Genomic DNA, 22,589 nt, shown 5'->3' on the forward strand with positions numbered 1-22,589 from the left:
CTAAGAAACAAGTTGTCCGAGCAGTCAAGTCGGGGTACTACCCTAAACGGGTTATGGAGATTACAAGCGCGGCAGGGGAGCCGGCTATCACCTTTGGGGCAGAGGATTTACGCACATTAATGTGCCCACATGATGATGCGCTGGTTATTATGGCGGACATAGCGGGCTGCATTGTTCACCATATCTTTGTAGACTCAGGTAGCGCAGTGAATATCTTATATCTGTCGTGCCTTCAAAACATGGGAATCGAAGTACATATTGAGCCAACGAATGCCCCTCTGTTTGGGTTCGGGGGAGAAATGGTCATGCCTATAGGTTACGTGGAATTGCCGTTAAATCTCGGCACTGCAGCTGCTGCCAGCAAAACTAGAATGGTGCGATTCTTGGTGGTGGATATGCCAAAACCATCTTACAATGTAATACTCGGCCGGCCTGCCTTGATGGCGTTCAGGGCAGTAATCTCTATGTTTCACTTGAAGATTAAATTCCCCATCGAGGGGGGGAGAGTGAGAGAAGTCTGTGGTGACCAAACGGCATCGAAAGCGTGCCATCTACAAATGCTTACACATTCCTCAGGGCAAAAAAGGGAAAGAACAACAGAGGGAGCGGATATGCGGAATAAGGGGAAAATGGGCGAAGTACATGCCCCGGCAGAGGAACGACATGAGTTGGTAGACTTGTTGAAGGACAGGGATAGTACAGAGAAGACCGCTCTGGTTTCTACAAGTGATGTTTGTAACATGATCGAGTTATTTCCAGGGAAGGAGGGCTTCCAGACCAAAATCGGGTCTTCCATGAGTGATCAGGTCAGAGAAGAACTCATTAGTTGTCTTCGGCGAAATGCAGATGTGTTTGCATTCAGCACCGCTGATTTAAAGGGAATTGACAGAGGGTTGGCAGAGCACTGCCTTAACGTGGATCCTAGAGTTAAGCCAGTAAAACAACGAACGAGGAATTTTGGGGCTGAGAAGGACGCTGCAATCAGGGAGCAAGTGCAAGGGCTGTTGGAAGCAGGGCACATCGAGGAGGTGCAATATCCAGAATGGATCTCGAATGATGTGATGGTACCAAAGAAAACAAATACTTGGAGGATGTGTGTGGACTTCAGAGACTTGAACGTTGTTTGCCCAAAGGACCACTATCCTCTGCCGAGGATTGACTAGTTGGTGGATTCCACTTCGGGGTGCGCTTTATTGTCCATGATGGACGCATATCAGGGATACCACCAGGTAAAAATGCATAGAGGAGACATTGCCAAAATGGCCTTCGCCGTCTGTTGTGGGGTCTATGGCTGGAGAAGTATGCCGTTTGGCCTGAAAAATGCAGGGGCCACGTATCAGCTAATGATGGAAAAAATCTTCAAGGAACAGCTTGCTAAGAATATCTCAGTGTATGCGGATGACATGCTCTTGCGGAGTATCAGGACGGAGGACCATGTCTCTGACCTGGAGGAAATCTTCACCGTTGTTAGAAAACACCGACTCATGCTGAATCCAGCGAAGTGCACCTTTGGGGTCACAACAGGGAAATTCTTGGGCTACAAAGTTACTTCAGCAGGGATTGAGGTCAACGCGGAAAAGGTCAAGGCCATCATGGAAATGACACCACCCAGAGGAATCAAGGAAGTGCAGACTCTGAATGGGCGCATCACTGCTCTGAGCAGGTTTATCTCACGGTCGGCAGAGCGTAGCATGCCGTTTTTCTAAATCTTGAGGAAGGGAACTAAATTCTTGTGGACAGCGGAATGTCGGGCGGCATTTGAGGATCTCAAAGTGTATCTAGCAAAGCTCCCGACTCTGACCAAGCCGGTCCCGGGAGAAACATTGTATCTGTACATAGCAGTGGGGGAGGACGCAATCAGCTCTGTGCTTATCAGAGAGGAGGGAAGTCACCAGAAACCCATTTACTTCGTCAGCCGAATCATTCAGGGCCCCGAGCTAAACTACACAGAAATAGAGAAGGCTGCTCTGGCGGTCATGGTCACGGCAAGAAAGTTGAGGCCTTATTTTTTATCGCATCGGGTAGTGGTGCGCACTGCTCTACCTTTTAGACAAGTGTTAGGGCGGCCGGATTTGTCGGGAAGAATGGTCAAATGGGCTGTGGAGTTGGGGGAATATGATGTGGAGTACGAGCCAAGAACAGCAATTAAAGCACAAGCGCTGGCAGATTTCATCCAAGAAACAACTCAACGTCCCGCGCCAGAGTTTTGGGTTGCCTTTGTGGACGGGTCAGTAACAAAGGAGGGATGCGGAATTGGGGTGTACATCACCTCACCAGGTTACGGTACGTATCAATTTGCTATCAAATTCACCTGTCGGCTGTCCAATAATGAGGCTGAATATGAGGCTGTGGTCAGAGGGGCGCATATTCTGTCGGAACTCAAGGCCGAATGTGTCATCGTCAAGACAGACTCCCAGTTAGTAGCTCAACAGTTGTCAGGGGCCTATAATGTCAAAGATCAGCGGATGAAGGCGTATCATTGCAAAATCAACGAGATGAAAGAAAAGTTCATGGAATTTAAGATCGAGCAAATTTCCCGGGAGGATAACACAAAAGCGGACTTACTGGCGTGCATGGCCAGCGCGGTGGAACAAACTTGGAATGATGAGATTATTTTACTCTGTGATATCAGAGCGATGGGGACTTCACAGGTCTTCTCCGTGGAAATCAGGGACGACTGGCGGGCTCAAATTATACACTTCCTTAAGACAGGAGAGCGGTTGAACAGAGAATCTAATCAGAGGGCCCGATACGAAAATTATTGCTTGCTTAATGACCAACTCTACAAATGATCATTTACTCAGCCTTTACTAAAATGCTTATCTCCAGAGGAAGCTAACTTTGCTTTAAACGAAGTTCATGCAGGTTGTTGTGGTGGTCACACGGGATTCCGGGACCTTGTACGCAAAATCATTCGGGCAGGGTTCTACTGGCCTAACATCAACAAAGACGCCAGGGAGTTCGTCCGCAAGTTTGAGGCTTGCCAGAGACATGCCGGGAGAATCAACATTCCAGGGGAACCTATGGGCGTTATGTACGCTGCATGTCCATTCGACAAGTGGGGTATCGACATAGTCGGGAAGCTGCCCACGGCACCAGGGGGCAAGTGCTTTTTACTTGTAGCGGTGGACTACTTCTCTAAGTGGGTCGAGGCTGAAGCCGTGGGGAAAATCGATGAGGTGACTGTGGAGCGTTTCATTTGGCGGAATATATGCTGCAGATTTGGCGTGCCCAGGATCATCGTGTCGGACAACGGAACCCAGTTTACTGGGCAGCGGATTGCGGATTTCTGTAACCGGATGGACATCACCCAACGATTCATCTCGGTGGCTCATCCACAAGCGAACGGTCAAGTGGAACTGGCTAACATGACAATATGCGATGGGATAAAGAAGAGGCTGAATCAAAGCAGAGGCAAGTGGGTCGAGGAGTTGGACACTGTACTTTGGGCTTACCGCACTAGCCCAAAGACAGCCACTGGCGAAGCACCATTCACTCTGGTGTATGGATCTAACGCGGTGATACCAGCGGAGGCAAGGTTGGAGTCATATCGGATTACAAGCTACAACACTGAGCACAATGCCGAACTCCGCCGAGCAGAGTTGGATTTAGTGGAAGCACAGAGGGATGAAGCCCGGGTCAGAGCGGCAAAGTACAAGAGTATTATCAAGGCAGGATATGACAAGAGGGTCAGAGCGAGGAAATTATCCAAGGGCGACCTGGTCCTTAAGCGAGCTGATGCATTAAAGGCAGTGGGCAAGTTCGAAGCCAATTGGGAAGGCCCGTTCATTATCACAGAGGTCTTGGGTGGCGGAGCGTACATATTGTCGGATCCAGATGGCAGAGCTCTCCCTAGGCTGTGGAATATCAACACTCTCAAAAAATTCTATGTATAACTGCTACTCAGCAGAAATGATGAAATTGTAGACCGAATACTCTTTTTCCCCACAGGGGTTTTAACGAGGTTCGGGGCCATGATATCAATAAAATTGGATACGTGGTTCTAGGGAATTTCCCGGTGTTGTCTCGTGTATTTTTCATTATCGTTTTTTCACATTGTATATTTTACTTAACATGTTCATGCAGAGGCATTGCACATGTCACCAGAGGGGGGGAGTAGGGTGTATACCCGTAGTCCCCAATTTACAAATTCAAAAATTGCTTCTAAGCAAGTCAAGCGAAAAGCAGAGGGATGCTATCGTAAGCCGCGAAAGTTGGTCGCACCCCCAGGGTCTTCCATGCTCCGCGCAGAGGGATCATGCTGCCACCAGAGCAGAGGGATGCTATCGTAAGCCGCGAAAGTTGGTTGCACCCCCAGGGTCTTCCATGCTCCGCGCAGAGGGATCATGCTGCCACCAGAACAGAGGGATGCTGTCGTAAGCCGCGAAAGTTGGTTGCACCCCCAGGGTCTTCCATGCTCCGCGCAGAGGGATCATGCCGCCACCAGAACAGAGGGATGCTATCGTAAGCCGCGAAAGTTGGTCGCGCCATCCGGGCCTTCCATGCTCCGCGCAGAGGGATGCTATCGTAAGCCGCGAAAGTTGGTCGCGCCATCCAGGCCTTCCATGCTCCGCGCAGAGGTTACTACTTAATCGTAAGCCGCGAAAGTTGGTTGCGCCGGCCAGGCCCTCCAAGCTCCGCGCAGAGTGTTCTCTTAACCGTAAGCCACGAAAGTTGGTTGCACCCCCCGGGTCTTCCATGCTCCGTGCAGGGTGTTCTCTTAATCGTAAGCCGCGAAAGTTGGTTGCACCCCCCGGGTCCTCCATGCTCCGCGCAGAGGGTTACTACTTAATCGTAAGCCGCGAAAGTTGGTTGCGCCGGCCAGGCCCTCCATGATCCGCGCAGAGTGTTCTCTTAACCGTAAGCCACGAAAGTTGGTTGCACCCCCCGGGTCTTCCATGCTCCGTGCAGGGTGTTCTTTTAATCGTAAGCCGCGAAAGTTGGTTGCACCCCCCGGGTCTTCCATGCTCCGCGCAGAGGGTTACTATTTAATCGTAAGCCGCGAAAGTTGGTTGCACCCCCCGGGTCTTCCATGCTCCGCGCAGAGTGCTCAAGTTTGGATGGGAAGCAGCAAAGAAACGCTTGGATGGGAAGCAGCAAGGGAATGCTTGGATGGGAAACAGCAACAAAATCCTCGCCAGAGGAGTCAGCCAGAATCCTCGCCAGAGAAGTCAGCAAGATCCTCGGCAGAGGAGTCAGCCAGAATCCTCGCGAGAGGAATCAACAAAATCCTCGGCAGAGGAGTCAGCCAAAATCCTCGCCAAAGGAATCAATGAAATCCTCGGCAGAGGAATCAACAAAATCCTCGACAGAGGAATCAGCCAAAATCCTCGCCAGAGGAGTCAACAAGATCCTCGCCAGAGGTGTCAGCAAAATCCTCGCCAGAGGAGTTAGCGAAATCCTTGCCAGAGGAGTCAGCGAAATCCTCACCAGCGGAGTCAGCGAAATCCTTGAAACAGAAGTCATAAAAATCCCAGAGAGGAAGATCAGAGAAACGCTTGGAAGAAGCACAGCGGGCCAAACCGAGGACATTCCCGGCAGAGGAGTCATTTAGATTTCAACAAAAACAGAAATCATACTCTACCTTGCAAAAATAAACACCGCAGATGGAGATCTGGGAATGCGAGCTTAACATCAACAAGCAACAAAAATAACATCAAACATGAAGAAAGGCAGGATCAGTACAGAAAATCTAAAGGCGAGGCAAGCAGGGAAGAAATTCCATTCAAAAATGCCAAAGAGGCAAGCTATACATCGAACACCACAAGTAAGTACCAAGTTTTTACAAATTAAAAAGTTACAAAAGTATTCGTAAAGACAGAGGGAAGATCGGGGCCATCAAGAGGGCGAAACGGATGAGTCTTGAGCAGGAGCAGAGGAAGCTAGAGCAGAGGCAGAGGAAACCGGGGGAGGGACAACACTTGCAGAGACCTGGCCAGAAGAGGCTCCCTCTGTAAACACCTGCAACGGGCCAGCATCCCTCACCTTAGGGAGACGGGCTTCCACGTCCAAAAGCTTCACAGCTTCTTGCATATATGTTTTTTCGTCTCTGTACAGGGTAAAAAGCTGATCCACCGCGGAGGAAGAGGAAGCAGAATCTTCGAAGGTTGAGGCCGCCAGACCAGAGGGCAGGGGAGGCTCCATGCTATATTGGGAAAATGTCCGGGTGCTGTTACCAGTTGGATCCCGCAGCCGGTTCACGAAGCTCACCAGGGAAGCAGTGAAGGCAGGCATATACAGCGGAGCAGCAGGCAATGCGTCAGACCCGACCCCAAAGGCAAAGAAGGGAAGGGCCATATCCAATACTGGATACCACCACGCCGGTTTCTTCGGGGAAGCCGCAGTGATCCCCATCAGCTTGTTCATGTCTTCATCCTTGATGTTCTCCATCAAGGCCGGCAGGTTCAGGGCATCAATTTGCTCCGGGGCCGCCCCCGCCATCTCCAACGCCTTTGTGGCGGACTGCTTTATCACATAGGCGAAGGGGGGCCCAAAGTCCTCTAGATACTCTGGAGTTTGCTTAAAGGCAGCCAAGGTGCCCTCCAACATCATCCCCAAGAAGTGCTGGCCTTGTGGAGACAAGAAATACTCCAGACGCTGGTCCCGTGCCCCCAGGACATAACCACGGTGCTGAGCCTCCACGCAAGTTCTCCTCCAGCCACGCTTGGCCTCCTTATAGTCATCTTCATACCTCGCCTTGAATTTGGCAAGGCTCTCGTGACTCTCCTTCGTCACCCTCGCCAGTTCAGAGGTCAAGGAGGCCTTCTCCACCTCTGCCTGGGCCAGCTGAGCCTTTAACTCGGCAACCTCCGCCTCAGCTTTGCTGAGACGCTCCACCACGCCGGCCACGTCATCATCGCGCTTGGCCACCGCCGCTTGCTCCTTTTCTCTCTCTTTCTCCAATGCATCATAATCTTGGATGCACTGGATGGCCCCCCAGAGTCGGGACTCCATCTGCAAGAAGTAAAGCGAGTAATGTTAGACCAGAGAAATGGTTTTTTGCCAGAAAAATCAAGAGGTTAGAAATTTAATCTTCAAACAAAAACACAAAGTGCAGGATACCTGAAGAGCCAACTGGCCAAGATGGCTGGTTAGAGACTCTTGTTTCAATTTCTCCACCACCTCCTTGTCCTTCGGATGGACACGGGCAGATAGGGCTTCAACAAACTGCTGCCCCGATAGGCGCGCAATCGGACCAGGAATGGCCACCTCTGGCTCCTCAGCGGGAGGGGCTGCAACCTTGCCTTTGCCTTTCTTGCTAGCAGCGGAGAGAGTCCTCGAACCACCAGCAGACTTCTTCGCTGAATCTACAGACTTGCCGGCCTTCTTCAGGCTCTCCTGTTTCTCTTTTTCGCCCAAGGAGATCAGACTCCTCTTCCTTTTCTTTGTGGTGTCTTGGGCCGAGTCTGGGGAGGGGACTTCATCAGTAATGTCCACAATAGGGACATCTTCTTCACCAGCACCGGATACCCCACCGACGCCAGAACGTCTGCGTCGGTGAACAAGGCCACCAATATCAACCTCCGGATCCTCCGGACTGAATGTGCGCAAGACCTCCATTTCTTTTTCTTTACCAGGGCGAGAGCCTTGGGGGAGGTGACCATCTCTGGGATCTCTGACACCAGAAGAGGGGTGTCCACCTCGGGCCTGGTTGGTTGTTCTGAAGGGCCCGTTCGGGAAGCAGAGCCTCCCGAGCCACGTTCCCCGCTGCGAGTGGGAGAAGTAGCGGCAGCTAGATTGAGCCCACACTTGGTCCTCCAAGCCATGTCTGCAAATGAAAAATTCTACACTGTTAGAATCAGGGTAATCAAAGTCAATATATTTTCTAACACATATTTTTTACCTATTGATGTCTTTGGATACAGGGGAAATAAGCCATTAGCTGCCAAAGCCGAATTGTTTTCGGCAAGGTATCTATAGGATAGGGGCTCGACACCATTCATGGCATTGAGTCGGGCTATAACCCCTAGGTTAAACTCAGAGGGGGCGCCCGGAGAAGCTGGCTTATAGGTGGTCCGAGGGCTATGCCACTCCAGCTCCAGAGCGCCATGATCACGCCAGGAGCTAATAAGGGTGCGCACATAACAATATTGGTTTAAAAAACCTTTGTCAAAAGAATTTAAGGAAGAAAGGAAGGTAGTAGGATATTTTTGAAGGCCAGCAAAACTATACAAAGGGCTGCCTTGCATGCGGAGAGATTGGGTCTGGAAAAATAACTCGGCGGTGTTTCCAACACCATGGGCGCGGCACAGAATGTGGAAGGCGTATAGCCTCCGGATGGCAGAAGGGGTAATCTGGTAAAATGGAATGTGGTAATGGTTGGAGACATCAACCAGGAGAGCAGGGGGAGGAAGCCTTAGGCCAGCATCTATCTGGGCTTGCCAGATGGCCACGGTTTTGTGATCACAAAGTTTTTCTGGGGGCGTAGAGGCTTTGGAGAAGGCTATGAATTTTAAGCCTGCGGGACGACGACACTTGCTCTTCATCTTTTCCATCGCCGCGACGCTAAGGCGAGATTCGGGAACAGGCTTAGGGGGTTGGGGTGCTTTTTTAGTTCTCTTCTCAGGTCTGGAGGGACTTGGGGTAGCCTGAGAATCGTGCAAGGCGGAGGGGGAAGGAAGGTTTTCGAGGTCCTAGGGCTGGGGGGAAGAAGATGAAGAACCTCGGGGAGAGGGAGAGGGCGACCGCGAGGGTTGGGGAACGGAAGTGGAGGCCATTGTCAGAATTTTCAAAACCTAGGGTTTCTAACACGCTTAATCAGAGCACCAACAATTATGCAACTACGCTACAACTAATTACAGATACCAGGAAAGGGAGCACGCGAGTTACCTAAGGTCGGGAGTTCTTTAAAGTCGACGGATGGGGCGGGAACGGTAGGGTCGCAAGAAAATCGCTGGAACAGTAAGAAGGAGATCACCGAAACTTAGAGAAGAAAATGGGGAAGGGCGGAAACAGAATGAAGAAGATGAAGGAATAGAAATTCAAAACTGACTATGTAACGTACGCGGGCAGCTATCGGTATACGGGATGAACGACGCGTGGCCCTAAAAAGCAATCGACGGTCGAGGATTTCTACGGGGAGGCGAAAAGACGCGAAGGCTGAAAAAGTAACCTCGGGATACGGAAAAAGCACTGTAGGAGGGGCGGGCATTTAATGCTAATGACGTCATCCACGCGGGTGAATCTTATGACTAGTTGCACCGTTCCAGAGCGAACTAGTCAGACCAGAGGGGGGAGTAGCAAACAAAAAATTCAAAGCAAAATTTACAGGGCTTACCTTTGCTTTCTTACAATATTAAAACTCTTATGTCTTCATGATTTACAGGGATCAAGGAAAATAGCGCAGCGCTGGCTTCAACAATACTTCGCTGGTTGAACACGAAGAATACCCGGTTCAACCAGACTAGAGGGGGGAGTAGTTGATGAGGAGTAATATATGTGGAGCGGAGGAATCTCTTTGCCAGTGGAGCCACGAGGAGCAGTGAGGTAGATTTCATCAAAAGAATCGTACTCGCTGGAAGAACCATCCTCGCCAGAGGAATCATATTCGCCAGAGGAGTCTCGTCCACCAGAGAAGTCACTTTCGCCAGAGGAGTCTCATCCACCAGAGAAGTCACTTTCGCCAGAGGAGTCTCGTCCACCAGACAAGTCACTTTCGCCAGAGAAGTCTCGCCCACCAGAGAAGTCACTTTCGCCAGAAGGAAGCAACAAAGCGCGGTGAAATCTCCCGCGTAAAGACAAATTTCCTATAATACCCTCGAACTACGCAAGGCGCATGCGTGTATGCCGATTTTACTATTTTGCCCTCCCATGTAATCTATAAATAAGCCTTGAGCTTGTGCATTGTAAACTACGTTATCTCAAATTCTCAATACAACAATAGTTTTTCTCTTGAGCTCCTGCATTCCGACTGTTTTCTTTGTCTCTTCCGTTCAATCACACTAGGTATAGTCTACGTTTATTGCTCTTTAGTCTAGGTGTTGGTTCCTTGTTTCACCAGTCTTAATACGAAATGTATTTTCCACATATTCTCAATCTCCACATACAAGTAAAAAAGATAATAGCCAACACAAAACACACAATAACATATCTACACCACAACAACGGATGTATAACATAACTTCCACATATATAGGCTCCACAACTAAAAAAATTAACTCTAGTCCACTAAAAACCGATCAAGGGAATCCTCCACACCTCGAAAATGGCCTTGATCACTACCCATATATGTTTGCGTAAGTGGTTCACCATTTTCTGAAATTGGTAAAAAAACAGTTTATTATCAATCAAAACTTAGAAAATTATAAATGATTAAACCACAGAAATCGACTGACCATCCAACTCCTGCGCCCACTCCGTTGTGGTTGCGCCGTCATATCCACGAGCTTCACGATCTTTACTGAATCGCATGCCACGATATGGACGCTTCTTCTTAGAAACATGGTTCTTAATAGGGCGAACCAAATGCTCTTTGAACACTTCTTCAGGTGTAGTATTTGTCTTCGCGCCCATTGTCTTAATTCTCGAAGTTTTCACCTTATCGATAAGCTTATGAATAGAGTCACTTATAACATCCCTACAACTCCGGCCATCCTTGCATTCTGTGAGTAGGTCGTACACTAGTTTTGTGTTGTGGTTTACAAAAACCATGTTGTTGAACTTATTTGGGTCGGTAAAATCCGATAACCTGTCCAATGAAGCTATTCGCTGCTTGGAGTCTTTCCTCCATCTACTCAAAAGCATCTCATTGGGAACTCTATGTTGATTGAAATGAAGATAAACTCTAAAAAGGTGACGACAAATAATGCCGTCCGTCTCCCACAAATGACAAGAGCATGACGCAAATTTGGTCGACTGATTGTATTTCACAACACAATGACCTGTGACCGAAGTATTGGACGACAACTTGAACTCTAAAATCCCAACGTTTAAATTAGGTGGTTCGGCAGTCAAATCCACTGAAATTGCATTCAATGCTTCATATTCAAACAACTTGAAAACATTCCTCGTACAAACCTGACCAACCTGGATTAAAATACTTGTTCGTTGCACGAACATACCGGGCATGACACAGAGCATCCTCTTCAAACTCTTTTGTGCGCCAAGATTTCTGCATCTTCTCAAAGCCAACAACAAATTCATGCAAGGTGGATGTTGTCGAGCATAACTCTTTAATAACTTTGTTTGTCACTTCGCTACGAGATGTGACATGCAAACCCCCAGAAAATTTATCGCTCGTGAAAGCCGAAGACCAACATTTCCTAAGGTCATGCATGCTACAAAACCATCTGTTCTCCGACAAATCATGATCCTCTATCATTCTTGACCAAGTCATATCAAACTCATGCTCACTCTCGCATCCATTAATAACTTTGTTTGTCACTTCGCTACGAGATGTGGCATGCAAACCCCTAGAAAGTTTATCGCCAGTGAAAGCCGAAGACTAACGTTTCCTAAGGTCATGCATGCTAAAAAAACCATCTGTTCTCCGACAAATCATGATCCTCTATCATTCTTAACCAAGTCATATCAAACTCATGCTCAATCTCGCATCCATTCATATACCTAAACCACTTATTTTTGAAACATGGATCCTTATTAAGTTTCCTAAAGTGCTTCACGGCATTCTTGTTGATATGCCATTGACAAAGCCTATGTGACGCATGCTGAAAAGTCGAATCAACCGCGTTCATGACAGCCATGTCTTGGTCAGAGAATACAATAGAAGGCTCTTTCTGGTACATAGCTTGAAGAAACATACTAAATAACCACTCATACGACTCGACTTTCTCATTTGATAAGAAACCAAGTCCGAACATCACATTCATACGATGGTCATTGATGCCAACCAATGACACACAAATAAAATCGTATTTGTTCGTCTTGTACGTAGCATCAACAGATAACACATCACCAAAATGTTGATAATCAATCAAACAACGTGTATCACGGAAGAACAAGTTTTGTAGCCTTCCATCGTCACTTAACTTTACCTTCCAAAAAAATGACGGGTCGCTCATTCCTTTATTTGTCAGAATCTCCATCAATTTGTTTGCATCTCCGTGCTCAAGCTTCGACATGTTTCGGGATTCCTTATATAGTTCCTTGAATACGTCCTTCCGTATGAATCCAATATTCTGCCGACTACCAGCTTCGTTCTCCAAAAAATGGTATGTGCGGCTAACACCAATCCCACTTGCTCGCATAGAAATAATCAAGCTTTTTTTTCTGCCGCGACATGGTCCTGGCCGAACGCAACAAATAACTCTCTGTAGGATTAACCAATTTGTGGTTATGTTTTTTCACAAATGTGGTCACTTTCCACGGTGACTCAATATCCACACGAGCAACACAGAGCATTGCCTTGTATTTGCTCCTATAAATCTATTTTTTGAATGCAGGTAGTCGATCAACAGATACCTTCGTGTCTGGCTTACCCTCGCATGAATAATGATACATCTTCATTCGAACATTGAGTGTAGGTTTGAAATAACATTGGCTGCCTTTCCTCACTGAAAACCCAATCAAACATGCATAATCACAATATAATTTATGCACCTCATGTAAAGTGCTTATAGTAGTACCGACAGCAAGTCTACTTTCATAACTTCTCTTTTCTGATTCAATAAAATCTAATCCCTCATTCGAATCACCTTCAGTATTGTTGGTGCCGGTGTCCGTAGTCGCATCTTCCTCGCAATCGGTTTCCACAACATTACTATCGACACGGGCGCCTCTGTAACAAGTATCATTGCTTTCAGTTCTTGTTGCGCTATCTTCAAACTCACGCGAGTTATAACTAGTACCGCTAGGTGTATCAGCATGGCTCTCATTGCTATAGGGTGTGTTCAAATCGATATCCATTCAAGTATTCATATGTCAACCGCGGTATGCAACAATGCAACAATTAGTAAGCAACCATTTCAACTTTTTAACATAAAATCTGGATACTAAATTTAAGCGATTACATAAGCAGAAATGGCACAACAAAATAAATAAAGAGACTACAAATCAATGAAAAATCGAAAATGTGGAAATTTACTCCAACATACAGGGGGCCTTCCGGGATTGGGTTTTTTTCAAAAATAAAAAATAAAAAAAATCACGCATGTACATAAAATGCTTTCCACCATCCTTCTAACTTACACATTTACGAATCTATCGAAAACAAACAAATCACAAATCCGAAAAATCAATTTTACGATTCAAACCAATGAAAAATATGCCAAAAATTCAACGACAAGAACACAATACTCCACGTCTACATTAAACCTTACCGTAAAATAGAATAACACAATGAAAACATACAAAAAAATCGAGAGACGGAAAGAAATTAAGATAACAAATCGTTGGACAAAAAATACAACCCGAAAAGATAAATATATATATATATATATATATATATATATATATATATACACGTTCTACTCCAATAGTTAATCTTCTACCGATGCAAGACTTGTTCGCTGGAGCGTCGTAACACGCCAACAATACAATTTTCATTAATCAAAAGAGCTAACAGAATAAATTATTCGTATACTACAAAGAATATGAGGTAAAGAGAAAAAAATAAAATAATGAAAACAGTTAAATCATTGATAAAAAACAAACTGAGAACTCAAAATTTTAAACGTAATCAAATGGTCGATATTTAATTGCGACAAAAGATCAAAGCAACAAAGCTCCAAAACGTGTAATTATGGTGAATGTGCCTTCATTTGACTTCGGTACGGAACCCCGAGCACCCAAACAAAAATCATAAAAAAAAACATGTTTTGGTTAACCGGTATTACAATAAAACAAACCGGCTCATAAAATAAAAGAATTGAACCGGGTAGCTTTTTAACCGAGACACGTGTTCACATCCTAAGGTGATGGGCACATGCGTTGATACGCAGGGTAGACTTTATTAGCTTTCAATTTTAAGTTGGAAGTCCCTCCACATTTTATAAAAAGTGCAAAAATTTCTCTATTCATACTCTCCAAATTATGTCGCAAATGACTCAATTTTTATTTTGACTTTTCTCACTTTAAATCAATTTAAATTGGATTAAATAGCAAAAACAACCTCAACATTGTCCCGTATTTTACAATTTCATCCCCACGAATCGTAAGTGGCATGGCAGACCTTATTGTATTTAGTTTTAAAATTTTCCGTCCACATTTGTGACGTATGTTTACCATCCGTCCAATAATTATTATTTTTTTAATTTTTACTTGAAAATGGGCCCCACTTACTTACCGCTGAAACCCCTAAATAGCGGGATAAGTCACCCTCAATCCCCAATCTTGTATACATGAACCCTAATTTTTTACATTCCTCAATTTTCAAAGAATCAGACGAAGAATTACACGAAAATTTTCCGATTGAGCTTGGGGTTTCTCTCCCTTCAGTCGACGCATAAGATGAGTTCCAATATGTCTTGCAATTCGCAGGGCAGTTCGGCAAGTAGGAGTAGAAGCTCGAAGATGGATATTAGCTATGAAGAATCAAGGTATTGTTCATGCGTATTTGAAGGTAGGAGGTTGAAAGCCTCTAGAATGACATCTTGGATCGACGATAATCCCGACCGGAGGTTCTACAGTTGTCGAAACTGGAAGGTATTCAAGTACTTGTAATTTTGGCATCTTGGACCGATGATAAATGCTTGTGTAAGTTTGTTGTTAATGCTCCCTTTTCAGACTAAGAATTGCGAGTATTTTGAATGGTATGATGAACCATTGTGTTCAAAAGGTAGAGATGTTATCATTGAATTGAGGAAGGAGAACAACAAGTTGGTGAATGAGTTGAGCAAAGCAAAGGAAGCTTTAACCTGTGAATTGGAGGATGAACTCGAAGAGCTATGGAATATCATCTAACGAAAACACATAAACACTGTACATTCGACATAAACAGGGAAAAGAAACTTTTTAACTTACCTTTGTTTTCCTTTATCTTCGCCAGCCAAACCATGTAAAAAATCGCCAAACTCCGACTAGATTCCGACGCAAAGAAGTGGAGAAGATGAGAAGTTGAAGGGTTCTTTTTGGTGTGGTGTTCTACATTGAAGGCGTATTGCTTGTCCTAGAATTTAAACGGTTAGTGGGGCCCGTTTGAAATTTAAAAAAATAAAATAAATATTTATTGGACTGACAGTTAACGAACGTTGCAAACGTGGACGGAAAATTTTAAAAAAATATACAATAAGGTCTGCCATGCCACTTCTGATTTGTGGGGGATGAAATTGAAAAATACGGGACAACCTTGAGGTTGTTTTTGCTATTTAATCCATCTAAATTTAGAAATAAAATTGAGTAATTACATTTCTTTTAATTGTCACACCATCACTTTACACCTTTATCACACATTTTTTAATCTTCTTGCCCAATTCTTTTTTATCATTTAAAACGGGATGAGTGGAGCACTATTTTTGACGTATGTCAAAAGTATATCACTTCACTTATTAAGATATAACCTCACATATTTTTTTTACTCTCTCCATTCACGAAATATTTCCTAATGGAGGGAGGCACGAATTTAAAAAAAAATATGTTGTTTATTTAGTTAGTAGAGAAAGAGACACACAAATGAAGAAAAATGGAAAAATTAAAGTTAATTGAGGTAGTGAGTAGAGAATGGACCTACATGTTAATGAGTGGAGAAAAAGACCCACAAATTTAGGGCTTGTTTGCTATGCATGATTAGTGTTGGATAGATATCTATATTATCCTAACATGTTGTTTGCTTCAAAACCCAAAGTCCTTTATAAATTAATGACCCGTTATCTATTATACATATCTTTTGGATTATGTATCACATCTAGGAGGTGTGATAGCGTAAAATCTTTTTTTATATATCTTACCAAACATGATATTGATATCTAATAAATTAATAGATATCACAATCAAAGATATCACGTTTTATCCTATATCACGTAGCAAACGAGCCCTTACTAAAAATATAGGGTAAATATAACTTCAAACCCTGAACTATTTTTGCACTATCAATTATATTCAGAATTATCAAAAATAATTTTTTAACATTGAACTATCAATTTTGTATCAATTGTACCCTTCATCCATTTTTTCACCCTTTAAATTTTTAATTAGTAACACATATAATTACGTTTTTTATATAATGTAGGTAAAAAGAGAATAATTCTAAATAGATCGTGGTATTCGGTGAGTCATGTCAAACTTCTAAAGCAAAAAAAAAAAAAAAAAATAGACGTATGATACAATTGATACAAAATTGATAGTTTAAAGTTTAAAAAATCAATTTCAATAATTCAGGATATAATTAATAGTGTGAAAATAGTGTGAGGTTTGAAATTATATGAACGGATCAAAAATTATATGTAAACTCACGTCTTTTATGAACGCAAAATGACAAATCTATACATATATAAAAGCTGATCCGTTGGCTAAAAAATTTTCCCGCCTTTTTACTCAATATATATTTAGAAGGTTGATTAATATATGGAGCAGTTACAATTTTCGGAGCGGTTATAATATATCTAACAAAAGCTACCACCATCTGATCCAATGAGAACTGACAATGAGATCCGAAGCAGTAGCCAAAAACAACAGCTTTATACATTGCACCCAAAACTCGGTATACATGTTTTGGAATGGAAAATTCTCACAAGCCATAATGCAGAACATCAAGTCCTGATACCAAAGATGACACCGGAACCAGCTGATCCAAGACTATCGTTCAAGTTTCAACGACGGTAGTTTGTTATTATAGTTTCTTATGCAATGACTATAGACAAAAGTTAAGGTCAATCACTTTCTCACGTGGGTTTATTTTTTAAGAAGCCTATTTTTTGGCATGATCAATTTTATGTAGGTGTTTTAAGAGTTACAAGCTGAAGAGGTCTAAAATCTTGATATGTAATAAAGACAAGGTAGGTTATTCGTCTACTACAAATGTTGTATATAAAGAAGTCTTTCAAAATTTATAATAATAAGATGTTGCAGTTGTCTTTTGATATGTTACCCCCCTCTCCCCGTCTGCCAAAAGTATGACACTTTTGATTGGCACAAAAATTGATGGTGATTTTTATACACTTGAGAAAGGGTCCCACCATTATATGAAATGAGTGGTTGTAATTGAATTAAGGTGATCTTTTTTTGTAAATAAGAGGGGTATTTGTAATGTAAAAGATAAGGAAAATATGTGGAATCATATTCTAAAAAGTAGAGTGTCATACTTTTGGTTGACACAAAAATGACAAAATTGCCATATTTTTTCATGGACGGAGGAGGTATTATTTTTATATTTTTTTTGAGAAATTTAAAATGTTAATCTTAAAATATATCTTTAGTATTAATATAAATTGTATAACAATTTCATAACTTTTATTTCATGTCTTACTCAACTACTTATAAACGTACTATGAACTTTTATGTAAATAGATAAATTTTAAAATAAATTAAGAACTTTTTTATTATCTTATAACTTGTATTTAATTTTAATAATATTCGTATATATTTTGAAAAATGAATTAAATATATGAAATTTCAACAAAATACGTATCCCGTGCATCGCACGGGTGAAACGCTAGTTATAACAATATTTTGTAGATGAGGGAGTATCATTTATCCTTATAAATGATTTTATATATATATATAAATTTATCTCATATTCAATCTCAATCATTTATAACCTACAATTATGAGATTATTTTTTTATTACATAAAATTTATTAATGTTTTATTAAAATTTATGTTCAACTAAAATGACATATTTACGAGAAACGGAGGAAATATATGCTTATTTGCACCATCCAAATGCACCAATGCATCCAAATATTCTTGGGAGTAGCTCTAAAATAAGTTAAATTTACTTCTATTTGGGCTAAACTTTAGGTTCAATCTTCAAACCTATGACACTACTATAAATATGTACTAATATTATTTAAATTTTTTAGATATGAGGAAGGGGCCCACCACCCACATGATTGTAATGGATAAGAACCAGAAATTTCTGCAGGTTTACAGAGCCTCAGTCAAAAACAAAATCCCATCTTTTCTTAAAGAAAATATCCAACTGTCCCATGAACACACTTTCCCCATTCTTCAACCTTAATACAGTTGCAATCTGGAAAACTTTTACCTTTAACTAAAATCCTAGTTTAGTTTAGTTTAGTTTAGTTTAGTTTAGTTTTTGCGTCACGGATAATGTATAGCTACATATGCGTATTCTGTTTTTACTTTGATTTCTTGTTGAAACTAAATTACTTCCTCCTCCGTCACACGAATTTTGAGTCACTTCTTTCTGACATGGAAATTAAGGAATAAGAAATTGAATGTTAGTGTTTTAAGTGTGTATATAATAAAGTAGAAAAGTGATATGGTAAGTGTATAGGTAATAAAGTAAAAAAATACACAATTAATTAAGATAAATTTAATTAAAACCCCTTATTTTTTTTCACTAATTCTTACTATATATAAAAATGACTCAAGATTCGTGGGACGGATGGAGTAACATTTAATTTCATTTAATTTAAAAATAAATAAATTAAATCGAATTAATCGAATAAATGAAATCAAAATAAATTGAACTTTTTAGAATTAAAACTGAACCGAATCAAAAAAACTCGAAATCCAAAAAAAAATTAAAAAAAATGAAAGAAAATTGAAAAATAAGGAAAAAAAACAAAATTTAATTGTTTTTTATATTTATATGTATATTATATATATATATATATATATATATACTGTAAATATAATTTAATTTACGATTTTGATAAAATCTAACCAAATCGAGCTGTAAAACCAAATTATTTTGAAAAATAAACAGAACCAAATCAAAAAAATGAACCATATTTTAATATTTTTATATGGATCAGTTCGATTATTCAGTTTCAGATATTTTGTTCACCCCAACTAGGGCCCTCTGTATAAGCTAGCTAGTATTTCAATCTCATATTTCTGAGGATTATTTATTTTATATGAGTACAATGTTTTGCTATTTTTATAATTGCAAAGCTAAGTTTAAATTTATTAACTGCTTTAGTTACGTACTAATTTGTTTTTTTCTTTTTTTAATTAGAACAATTATCAATATCCGACAAAATAGATTGAGTAAAAATTAAAACTGATCACTCTTATTAAATTGTACTGAAAATTGCTTGTTTTTATAAAATTATTGTGTTTATCTCCAAATTAACTAAATTATCCTTAATGTCTCAATCAATGTACTTGCAGAGATAAAAATAACTTGTTCTCAAAAAAGTAGGTTGTCATTCGGACGACAAGACAACCTACTTAGTGAGGTTGTCACCCAGACGACAACCTACTTTTTCGATTGAAAATTTTAACTTTCTACAGAAAAAAGTAGTTTGCCGATCGAAAAAGTAGGTTGACAACCTACTTTTCGACAGCAACCCACTTTTTTCTTACACTTTTCTTGCAGATCAATTATACTTTTGTTAGAAAATGGTAAGACTTTACACAAAAAATCATGTAAAGCCATCAACATCCAAGGATGATTTCGATTATTCATTTTAATTTGGGCATAGAATCAAATTTTCTATAAAAGTTGACATTTTTAATTGGGGTATTGGCCTGTAATTCTGTAAATACTAAATTTTTGTCATTTTCTGGTTTTGCACCCTAACTTTAAAATTTGCCTATAAATATCTAAACTTTAATTTTTTTTTTTTTGTACTCGATGAATTTTTACCCTCAAATCGTTGTTGATATGAAAGTCGGATTGACATCCTAAACTAATATTTTAGATCTGACATTGACAACAAATTTATTTGCTTCATTATGTACTTCAAATTTCCCTCTTAATTCGGTTGTCATGTCAACAATGATTTGAGGATAAAAATTCGTCGAGTGTAAAATCAAAAAGAATTCAAAGTTTATGTATTTATAGATAATTTTAAAATTAGAGTGTAAAATTAGAAAATAAGAAGAGTTCGATTATTTATAAGTCAAAACCCTTTTTAGTTGTTTTAGTTGTTAAAAAAAAAAAAAAAAAAACCTTTTTTAGTTAGAAGTTGTAGATGTGGGCATTTTTAGCCGTTACGTTAACACAAATAGATTTAACATGTCTGGTAAATGTAGCCGGGATTATTTTGTTACGATGGACTTGGTGACAAGGTAGTTATCCGAATGATTGATTTTTAATGAAAGTAAAATAAAAAAGTTGGTGGTATTATTGTACAACATAAAATTTGGTGGTAATTATTATCCCAAATTGAAGATCTAAACAACGAAGTGAAAGAAACAGCTTTTGACACATCTACCGCGATGTGCAGAATATGTGCCTTCTTGAATTTCGATGCTATGTCTCTTAGATTTATTCATTAGAGTTCCAAATTTGAAGTCTTAAAAAATTACATGAGGTAAACATGAAAAAGTACTACATCATATGTAGGTCACATTGAACTATGTAGGTCACATTGAACTCAAGACCTCTCACAAATAAAAGTATTTAACAATTTTATCACTTGAACTAGATTTTAGATTTTGTTGATAGAACCAATTATATTTCCTAATTGAGCATGTTGTGTTTGTCCTGAAAATTGTTCAAACTCCAAACAGTAACACCCCATTTTATTTACGTAGAGAAAAAAAGGTTGCTCTGATTTCGTTTTTCTTTCCAAGATAACTGGAAACTCTACGGTGCACATAAAGCGTAGCAAACCACATTTAAACTTCCTTGGTCTATCAAATAAGTACTTTCTTTACAACAATAAAAGAATTGGAAGTACTTTTTCAGAATTCTCCTATGCTCCAGGAAATACTTGCAGCCCACATATAGACAAATAATTTTTGTCTACGCTGCATCGGATTATCCGTCGTATATAACCCTATAACCCTTGCGATATTTTTGTACCAACTAAATCGCAAATATATATAGATAAAATTAGCAAGAAACAGACAATATAGTAAATATATAGATTAAATTAACACGAAATAGACAATCACTGATACATAATTTACAATAATCAGCAAGTTTGGGGGAAACTAAATAGCAGCAAAATTTATGTAAACATAATAAACCTAATAAGCATAGCAATTAGGGGAGACGCTCAAGCAATAAAACCCGGCAAGCTCCTGCTGCTTTCCATCCTTAAGCATGCAGAGCCCCAATTTTGTAATTTCGCTGTGTACAATATTATAGCCTAGAGAAAATTTCCATCCGCCCCCAAAAATAAAAGGACTCATTGTTCCTTTCACTATTTACAAATTCCCAGATTGCCCTCCGAAAAACACACATATTCACAACAAGCCCCTCCTCAATTTATCAACTCCGACACCCAGTCCACATCCGGGTTAGGGTTTGGATCCGGATCCGGATCGACCCGCTCCAAGGGATTCTCCTTGCTCAATTTCTCAAACATCTTGGCCCGCAAATTTCTCCCGGACTCGACCCGCTCCATTGGCTCCTCCTCGCAGTCCCACGCCTCGAAGTACCCAAGCCCGGGCCGGGCCACGGCCCGGGTCGGAGTCGTGGGCACGCTGAAATAGCCCGGTGGCGCTACCTTCAGCCGCGGCGACGGACAGCTCCCCAGCCACGACGACGGCATCGATTTCACCTTATTCAGCTGCAGCTGCCGCAGCGACGCCACCATCTCGTTGACCGTCGGCGACATCGGCGGGGACTCGGCAGCCGGCGGAGACGGCGACTCCGGCGACGCGATGAACGGGAAGCGGGAGTGGGAGGAGGAGGCGCTGCCGTCGTAGGAGTCGGCGCGGGGGCTGAGGACGCGGAGCTGCTCGGGCGCGTGGGCGAAGAAGCAGACGCGGCGCTTGCAGCTTACGCCGTCCTTGCATGGCTGCGTACGATAGCGCGCCGGGTGGAGCCAACACTCAAATACGCCGTGGGAAAACTCGCAGGCATCGCCCTTCCGGCAGGTCCCCTTGCGGAAGTCCGGGCAGGCGGTGCCGGAGTAGTGGTACTTCCTCGGGTCGCGGCGGCGGGCCTTCTCGCCGGGGTGGGCGAAGGGGCACTCGGTCCAGTCGTGGGAGCGGCCGCGCGTGCACTTACGCACCTTGAACTCGAACATGCGGAAATTATCGCATGAGTGCGCGTCCACGGGGAGGAAATCGCTGCCATCCGAGTCAGCAAAGGAGAACTCCGGAACGACGTCGGTTGAGTTGGACGGTAAGTAACGCTGCAGCGCCTTTAAGGAGTCGGCCTGGAAGAATAAAGAGTAGTCGTCGACGTTGCCGTTAGCATTGACGGCGGTGGGGCTCAAGGCGAGGGAGCTGTGATCGTCTGCGGCGGAGGGCCACGGAGGAGTATGCACCGTCGTACCGCCATAGCTTCTCTCTCCAAGCATCATTTTTCTCTTCTCTCTGTTTTCGTTTTTCCTCTCTCTCTTTCAATATTTTTGGTGGTGGGGAGATGGGGGTTTTGTTGTGGAGTGAAATGGTGTGGTCAATATAAACTGCTCCTGGTGTTTAACCATGGTTGAGAAATGACCGAACCATGGGTAGGTGAAAATTCTCGGTTAAAGAAGTGGGGTATTCTTCAATACGGCGTCATTCGTGGACTAAAGTACGAAGGCGAAACGTGATATCGACACGTGTAGTTTACTTAGATTTGATTGGGTTGTGATGAATTGTGGGTGGACAGCGAGTCA

The 22,589-nt window shown here is 42.1% G+C and overlaps 2 protein-coding genes across 2 annotated transcripts; one reads left to right on the forward strand and one right to left on the reverse strand.

The window, feature by feature from the left end:
* The first annotated feature begins 1,259 nt into the window (after positions 1 to 1,259).
* Positions 1,260 to 3,896, forward strand: LOC130990465 (uncharacterized). Its single transcript, XM_057914697.1, has 3 exons — positions 1,260 to 1,580; positions 1,719 to 2,651; positions 2,805 to 3,896. The coding sequence occupies exons 1-3, from the start codon at positions 1,260 to 1,262 to the stop codon at positions 3,894 to 3,896; spliced, it is 2,346 nt and encodes a 781-aa protein (XP_057770680.1).
* Positions 3,897 to 20,886: 16,990 nt separating this feature from the next.
* On the reverse strand, positions 20,887 to 22,359 carry LOC130988522 (zinc finger CCCH domain-containing protein 20-like). Its single transcript, XM_057912398.1, has one exon. The coding sequence runs from the start codon at positions 22,287 to 22,289 to the stop codon at positions 21,240 to 21,242; it is 1,050 nt and encodes a 349-aa protein (XP_057768381.1). The 5' UTR covers positions 22,290 to 22,359; the 3' UTR covers positions 20,887 to 21,239.
* Between the last annotated feature and the right edge of the window lie 230 nt (positions 22,360 to 22,589).

Source organism: Salvia miltiorrhiza, chromosome 6 (assembly GCF_028751815.1).
Source record: "Salvia miltiorrhiza cultivar Shanhuang (shh) chromosome 6, IMPLAD_Smil_shh, whole genome shotgun sequence".
NCBI classification, from domain to species: domain Eukaryota; kingdom Viridiplantae; phylum Streptophyta; class Magnoliopsida; order Lamiales; family Lamiaceae; genus Salvia; species Salvia miltiorrhiza.